An 8889-nucleotide genomic window follows, 5' to 3' on the forward strand; every position below is an offset into this window, starting at 1 on the left:
TATGTCATCCACATAAAGATAAGGATGAGAACATTGTTCAATGTGGCATACATAAAGTGTACTCTCAGTTGAACTATTCTGAAGTATGCATGAATTTTGTGGTACAAGGCATGAGGAGCCTGTTTAAGACCATACAATGGTTTATGTAAACGGCATACTTTACTTTCTGCACCTTTTTGAACAAAGCCAGGAGGTTGAGACACATAAACTTCCTCCTGCAAATCGCCATTCAAAAAGGCAGTTTTGACATCCAACTGATGTACATGCCATTGTTTGTGGGCAGCCAATGCAATAACAGTACGTATGGTAGTCATACGTGAAGTGGGAGCAAAGGTCTCCTCATAGTCAATGCCTCACGTTGGGCATACCCTTTGGCGACCAAGCGAGCTTTATGGCGATCAACTGAACCATTAGGCTTATGCTTAAGCTTGAAAACCCATTTTGTGCCAATAGCACGCTTGCCTGGAGGCAAGTCACCTAACTCCCAAGTACCATTTTTGTCAATGGAGTCCAACTCCGAACGCATGGCTGCCATCCAATTGTCATCCTCCAATGCATCAACATGAGAAATGGGTTCCTCATTACAAGCGATGGCAACAAGAGCTGTATCCACATAATGTGAAGATGCATGGCGAGAAGTAGCACGTGTACTACCTGGCATAAATGTAGTCTGTTAGCTATCACGCAAAGTGTCAACCAGCCATCTAGGAACAGTTTTTGACTTCCTAGTATCTGCATCTTCCTCTGCCAATGCATCACCCAAGGTATCCTGATCAATATGAGGCATTTCAGGATCAATTTGGGGCAAGTTCAGCTGCTGATTTTGCTGGTTTTCAGCAGGCATAGGTGGCTGTAAATGAGCTGAAACTGGCTCTACATTGTCCACATTTGAATTGAATAAAGGCAACAAAGTATCAAATGCATCTTCCGGCCCAATAGATGGCTGTCTGGTACATGAGACAAGTGGTTGAGATGCATATTCATCAAAGATAACATCTCTTGACACAATGATCTTGCCTCTATTAGGCACATAGAGTCTGTATCCAAAGACTTTCATATGAGTCACCACTGGAATCCTGCCATTCCATGCCTCATAGGCAGTCATAGATTTCAAGGCTTTAATGGGGCAACGGTTAAGCACATAATTGGCGCACACAACCGCCTCAAGCCAAAGTTTACTACTAGGCAGATCCTTGCTCTTGAGCATGCAACGTGCCATCTCCATAAGTGTATGATTACGTCTCTCTGCAACTCCATTTTGCTTAGGAGTATAGGGGGTAGTACACTGATGAGAAATACCATGTAACTACATGTAAGCTGTGAACTCATTTGACACATAATCCCCCCCTCAATCTGTACGCAATGTGACAAGCTTGTGTCCACAAGCATTTTCAGCCATGGGACGAAAGTCTCTGAAAGCTGCAAAGGCACTTGACTTCATTTTTAAATCATACACCCAACAAAACCGAGTGTAGTCATCAATGAAAGTGATTTAGTACAAGTGTCCTCCAAAAGATGGAGCCCTCATGGGGCCACAAAGATCACTATGAATGAGCTGTAATAGATGGACAGCCCTCATAGCACCATCTTTAGGAAAGGAATTCCTGTGCATCTTTCCAAGGATGCATCCCTCACATACATGCTTGAAGGGAACTTGCATAGGAGGAAGCTCATGCACCATACCTCGTTTCTGCAAACGTACAAGAGATGGGAAATTCAAGTGACCAAACCGAGCATGCCATAACTCAATGTCACTCAACACACGGGAGGTGGATGCAAGCATAGCATCATGAGAATAAGTACTCCTGTCATACATGTCAAGCTTATACAAGCCATTGCATAATGTCCCAGAAAGCATAAGAGAGGCTGAATCTCTGCTGTCATACACTGAGCAACAATGGTCAAAAAACTGAACCTTAAACCCAGATAATGCAAGGGCTGAAACAGAAATGAGATTCTTCTTAATGCCTGGTACATATAAAGTGTCACAAAGAGTAAAACTATCCCCATTACATGCTGTTAGCTCCACATTGCCAATGCCTTTGATGGAGTAAGAGACATCATTGGCACACATAACTATGCCACCTGGAGGTGAATCCTGCAAATTGGCAAATAGATCTCTGCAAGAAGTGATGTTCTTAGAAGCACCATTGTCAAAGTACCAATCTCCAGCTGAGATAGACATACAAGAAGCAAGCAAACTGCATGTAACCACTAATGCATGTCCCTCATGAGCAAAGTTAACCTCTTCTTTAGTGTCCACAGTAGCATCCAAACCTTGTTGCTTCTTTTTCTTTTCACTCTTAATGCACTTCCTACATTCCTCAATAAGATGGCTAGGTTTTCTGCAATAGTTGCAGCTCTTCTTTTTCTTGTTGTCACCCTCTTTAGACGAGGTAGAATCTGAATGGGCATGTGGTTTGCCCTTAGGTTTACCACTAGATGCAGCCCCAAATTTACCTTTGTTTCAATCAAAGGCACCAAATGCCTGATCAGCAGAAAGCATAGTGGTCCTATTAGAACGAGACTACTCCTCCTGCAATAAGAGAGTCACCAACTCATCAAAGGTATACAAGTTTGGATTACCTTTCATGAGTAGATGAATAGTAGTAGCAAAACCCTGATAGGATTCTGGCAAACCCTGAAGCACTATAGATACAAGTGAACCATCTGGAATGACCTCATCAATGTTGATGAGCTGCTCTCGCAAATCCTTGATGCGGGTAAGGAACTTGTCCGTTGAATCACCCTCATCCATATGCTCAGACTCAATCTTCTTGCGAAGATAGGCAACATGAGCCTCATTGCAAACCTGATACAAAGAAGCAAGTACATGCCATGCACCCTTAGAAGAAGTGCATGAACGAACGTGCGGTATAACCCTACCTTTTGCATGAAAGGGCAATCAAAGCATGTGCTTGAGCATCCTTGGCATCCCATCTGAGTTGTTTTGGAGTGGGTGGCAAAGGTGCAGAAGATACAGCACCACTTGAAGATACATCATCACCTGCATCAATGGTTCCTGAAGTACTTGCTGCTCGTGCAGGAGCAATAGGCCTGACATCAGCCCCTGATACATAAACCCACGAATTCTTTGCAACAAGTACATGTTTCATCATGTATGCCCACATAGGATAGTTGGTGCCATCCAACTTATCCTCAACGGAGAGCATTCCAAATAAATCACTAGTGTTCCCAGACATGGCTGTCACACAAGTGTGTACAAACTAGTAATGCTGTAACACCCAAAAATCTGGGGGGAATGCCCCAATGTCAACTGAATCTTGCCTGTAACACCCAAAATGCCTGCAAATGTCTATAAAAGACCTACAAATGGTGTCAATTTTTGCAAAATCCCCAAATTGCTAGTGCAATTACACACCGAATCAGGCAAAATCAATGCCAATGTATGCCAATGTTGTAATTTTGAGCTCAAAGGTAAAAAGCCCCAAAATTAATGCAGTGTATTTAGCAATTTCTGAGTATTTGAAAAAATTGTAGAAATACCAATGTTGTGGAGCAGCTTCAATCGCGCAGATACAGTAATACAGTTGGCGGGTACAGTAGTACGAGTAGGTACACAAGGCGGCACAGTACAGGCAACGCAGTACGAATTGGGCGGCGTAGATCTGAGGCGCAGGAACAACGTAGGGCGGCGCAGATCTGAAGCGCAGGGATGATGCAGGGCGGCGTAGGGACGGCGGCGGCAGATCTGAAGCGGCGAAGTGTAGACAGGCGGCGCCGTACGATACAAGCAGTGCGGCAGTAGACCTAAGGGAATGCAGGGAGAAACCCCCAATGCTCAGAAACCCTAACCCTAATGCTCTGATACCAATGTTGGGTATGGGGGAAGAAGCCTGCACACAGACACACACACCCAGCTTTGCACTCTAGACCACCTGTGTGGTTGTTTCCCCTGCCCCCCATTGTATGAGATAGCCTTCTCCTCCTAGAGGAGCCAGCTAGAGGGGAAGAGCATGCTTCCCCTTTTTCTGTTTCTTGACTCTCGCTTTGCTATGTGGAGCCAAGTTTGTACTTAGCCATTATGGCTATTTTGCTTGGTAACTAATAGAAACATCTCTTTCAGGGGGGTGGGGGGACGCTCAAGGCGGCCACATTGATCACTGCACGACCAGAAGGAAGTTGTGATAAGTTATTGGACCTAGATGATGCTATGATGAGAGAAGGCCCTCCAAGATGCAATCTACTGCATGATGGCTAGGAAGCGTAGCGAACTTTAGAGAAGCCTTGTCCGAATGCTTTGAAGAAGGAGAAGCCAATTTGTTTATAAGTAGAGACACCATACGTGGCCAGATAGTTAAGAGATGGCTTAGGTAGGTTTGATATCATGCCAAATAGGCTATATGCAAGTGCATATATGGGACTGACCTTATTTAAAAAAATTAAAAAAGTTGAAAAACAACTAACATGGTGGTGTGATATGTAAGAAGGTATTGTGTGATATGTAAGGTAATGATGGCAAGCCAACAGGTGGGTAGCCTAGCCATGTGGGCTTGTGACTCAGGGAGGGGAGGTCTTGAGTTAGAATCCCGTGTTGTGGCCACTTTGCGGCCACAAGTTGTAACGCCTTTGGGGAGGAAGACTAAGCCCCAAGCTGCCTCCGGGTGGGCACCAAAATTGCGACTACAGGAGGATCCACTCGTGGAAAAATCAAGGTAATGATGAAAAGGTTGTGTAATTAATAATGTCAGTGTGTCACTCACAAGAGAGCCTGGTACCATGTGTGCTGTTGTTTCTGTGGTCATATTGAGAGCAGTAGGACCGAAGATTTGTTGCAGTATACTAAGAGGGTTTAGCGGAGGGTCGACCTCCTTACGCTCCAATGGTGGCGGCGGCGGAATCTTGCCCTCTTCAAGCCAGACTTGCGTCAGAGAAAAACAAAATGACTCGCCCGTAACAAAGGAACATTGTAGGATCTGTTTATGAATGATGTAATGCCAGGGTGCTAAGGGCTTGTAAGGCATACAATTGGTTCACATTGGTTGCTGTATTTCTAGGGTGCACGTTGCTGTATCACTTTCCCTAAGGGCCTGAACAGTCTACAGCCTGATTGGTCATATAGGATTTGATGTTGTTTGTTGTTAACTCTCAAAGAAAGCCCTGAATCTGAATTCAAGTCTCCTGAAGATCTTTTCATAGAGGCAGGTTCTGTTTTAGTAATTTAGTTTGCAGATTTTACATAGTTTGAGCTATTGTATTGTTTGTAGGTTCAAATGCCTGTTTGCGATGGGTTTAAAGCAACAGCCAAAATACGGGAGCTGGAGAAGTCTCTACATAAACATAGCATCACCCCAATTGTAGCTATGACAGCACATGCAATGTCTGGAGATGGGGAGCGTTGCATTGCAGCTGGCATGGATTTTTATATCAGCAAGCCTTTGAATGCAAAAAAGTTGCAAGAATTACTGCAGGGTGTGGCAACCGGATCTTTCGAAGGGCATTCAGGTCATTCCTCTTCCAGACCTTCAGCGTCAATGTAGTGAGTTCAGTTTCACTATTTACAGTGAGCACAGGCTGCCATGACAGGTTCAAGCAGAGCAGGGTTATGAATGAATATTACCAGGAGATTTTTAACAGGTTGGATTGACATGTTTTTTTTTTGAGGTGGGGAACGTGACTCACGTTTTTATCAGGGAGTGCTGTTGAATATGTGGATCTCAACCTGCTGGAGGACTGTTAGAAGTGAGACAATGAGAGGCAAGAGTTTCTTCTATCCATTAAAGATAAAATTTGGTAACCTTGCGTTCAGAAATTCAGTAAGGTGGCATATAATGTGCACCACAATGGAAAGAATGGATCCTAGTTTCTGGTGTTTTGATTCAACCCATGGCACTGCCAATGGATGGCTGACAAGACAAAGCATGCCCGAACAAGAAGAGAACACTTGGTTTTTGTGCATTCAAACAGGTTGCATATATAGAAGGCTTCAATAAGCCTCAAAAACATAAATTATTGCTTCTGTGAAGCCTGAAATTTTGTCAATAAAGTAGCTAATAATTGCTTCTCTTCTCAAATATGAAGAGGTTGTAAAATGTTCAACTTAAGAGGAAAACAGATTTTTAAAACTGCCCTTTTCATTCAATGAAATACATTGTCCTTGATGTCATACCATTGTAAATGCCAACAGGAGGAGGAGAGTGAAATCTGTTTTTTAATTGTTCCGGCTGCTTTGGTATAGCTGCTTTCTATACGTGCTTAGTGCAGGACTAAATATTGGAACAAAGAATGGATCTGAAATTCTTTGCTTCATAATAAATCACTTCGAACCAAGCAGACCATTGGATCAAAATCAGATCCAAGGATTCTCAAATATTCCTTTTAGTATTGCTGAGATTTGCGGGATATGCCATTCTCTCTTTTGAGATGGATTCAGCCCCCTCTTATGGATTATGCAGTATGAGGATCAGAGATGCTTGGGTCTATTCTTACATGATCCTCATCGTGTCGGCAGGTTGTGCTCAGACCGTTCGATTTTCAGACCTTGCAAAAATGATGGGAGGTTGATGGGATTTGGCTGGTGGTCCCATGCAAGAGGGTTGTGCCATGGTAGGCACCCTTTGCCTCTTGATAGGGCTGGCCATACACTTGGTGGCTGCCCATGGAGGTGTGATCACACGGGGCACCTAGATTATGGTTTCCAACGTAGAAATACATTTCCACAACAAAACCTAAAAGGCCTCAGGGTTATTTAAGGAAAATCTTACTACCCTATGCATGCACAAATACAAATGTCCAAATACACATTGGTCTTTTCTTCTCTCCAAAAAAAGTGAGTCAATTGACAGTGCCCTATAGACCGAAGGACAAGTTTTTCACTAGGACCGATCATCCAAAGGATTTGGAGGAAGCTAATGACGGCTAGATAGAGCTTCCTTAAAACTCATGAGCTAAAGTAAAGTCAATTGACCCAGTTGTGATTGCCCCATAGACCTAAGGACAGGTTTATCTCTATGACCGGTTATCCAAAGGCTATGGAGGAAGATAATGAAGCTTGAATCGAGTTTCCTTAGAACTCATCAAGTGAATGCATTTTTCAAAACAACGGCACCATTTGATCTCAAAGGGCCCAAGTTATGTAGTGAAGAGAAAGGCACAGTGCATAACCTAATCCACTCTCTCTCTCTCTCTCTCTCTCTCTCTCTCTCTCATGAGTTAGACACGAGCATTTTAATTATGCACAAGAGTTTGTCCATACAATAATGATATTTATTTTTATACTACACCCTTGTGTTAACTTAAAAAAGACTAAACAAAATAGATAGTCAATTGACCTTGTTTGGATTGCTAAGGACTATCACTAGGAGTAGTCATCCAAAGGCTAGAATGAGATTGCAATCACCATTGGGAACTTGTTATCCACATTGAGCCGTGCTCCAAGTTTCTTGGCTCTCGAATCGCTTGAATTATGTGTCATTCATTGCAGTTGGTGGTGTATGCGTGATGGTCCTTTCTTTCACTCAATCTCTGACACATAAAAAACCAAAGGCATAGTGCATAACCTAATCCACTCTTTCAAGCTCACTTCCTCTTTCCTCTTTTCTCTCTCTCTAGACAAGTGCATAAGAAGTCTGTCCAATATAATATTTTTTGTACCATGCCCTTGTGTTGACACTTGGTTGGCCAAAACATAAAAAAGACTAACAAAATAGGAAGGCTTTACATTAGTCTTTACATGGACTTAAGGTATATTACTCTTGGGTAAACTTTTTATTTTTCTATATTATAATAATACATCAAATTGTATACACTTACATCAAAATGTGTTAAACCCCAAAAGGATGTTAACATGGCCCCCTTTCTAAGGTAGATTCTATCCTCATATGGACTCTCCATTTTGCCCTTTAAGAGGTTTCTCTCACTTCTCTCTCTAGAAAAAGATTCTAAAATAACGTTATAATATTAGGTCTTGTAGAATCAAGGAGATCTCTTTATATTATTTTTAAAAGAGATTCACTTATTATTTTATTGTAGTACTATTCCAAAGTTAGGACCACCTGTCCTCAAAATTCTCAAATCTGAAATAATAATATTCTTTTTGATCTAAAAACGTGAAGCATCTAAGATGTGACACTCTTAAATACCCCCACGACTTTTCAGCTTCTAAATCCTTCCAAATAGATTGCATTTACGTATTTCAAAATGGGAGAAGTTAAAAAATAGAATAACGTGATGTAGACATCACATTTTCGAATTTCTTTTTACCCATGTCTCCTCTATGCTCTAAGAGTGACTGTTAATTTTCGTCATTTTTTCATTAAGTATACAGGGGTTTATGAATTTTTTCTTGATTTAGAGACCTCTAGATTTTTTAGAATAAGAAAAGTAGAGGTTTCAGTTTAGGGCGATTTTAGTTTGCTTTGATGAGATATTGCTTTAGGTTTTTCACTTTTCCTCCTTTGTACAAAGAAAATTCAAATCTGTGTTTGTTTTCTTTAGTAAGTATGCTCATAAGATTTCTTTCCCTCCTAAATCACATTAATGAGTTTAGATCTTCTTAATCATGGGATTTCTTCTCTTCTGTAGTAGGTAACTGAGAAATTGAAGGGTATGTTGATTATTATTTGGTGCCATTTAGTTGGAACCACATATTTATCTTTCCCTTCAATCATCTTTCTGTTCATTAATCTCTGCATAAGAATCAAAGAACAAGAGAGTAATGGAGTTATGTACATCTTGTTATTTGTTATGGTTTAATTTTGTCAGAGTTATTATGTTTTCTTTTCTATTTTGACCATCTTATTGTTCTAAATGTGATTTAGTCATGTGTGAAATAGAAGATAATAGTTGAGTTTAATGATGTTATTTATGTGCTATTTGGATTGTTCATTACTAATTTTCTGAGTGCAAGTGTGAAATATAATTGTTGAT

The 8889-nt window shown here is 41.3% G+C and overlaps 1 protein-coding gene across 3 annotated transcripts in view; it reads left to right on the forward strand.

Moving 5' to 3' along the window:
- The window catches only part of LOC147623995 (uncharacterized), a 149673-nt gene extending 143548 nt beyond the window's left edge, over positions 1-6125 (forward strand). For all 3 annotated transcript variants that reach the window (XM_086820678.1, XM_086820681.1, XM_086820679.1), the window contains one exon: positions 5229-6125. In XM_086820678.1, coding sequence (XP_086676804.1) covers positions 5229-5501 — 273 coding nt within the window. In that variant the 3' untranslated portion in view covers positions 5502-6125. The remainder of the gene's footprint in view (positions 1-5228) is intronic.
- The last annotated feature ends 2764 nt before the right edge of the window (positions 6126-8889 follow it).

This window comes from Cibotium barometz, chromosome 26 (genome assembly GCF_041138505.1).
Source record: "Cibotium barometz isolate CiBa-2024 chromosome 26, ASM4113850v1, whole genome shotgun sequence".
NCBI classification, from domain to species: domain Eukaryota; kingdom Viridiplantae; phylum Streptophyta; class Polypodiopsida; order Cyatheales; family Cibotiaceae; genus Cibotium; species Cibotium barometz.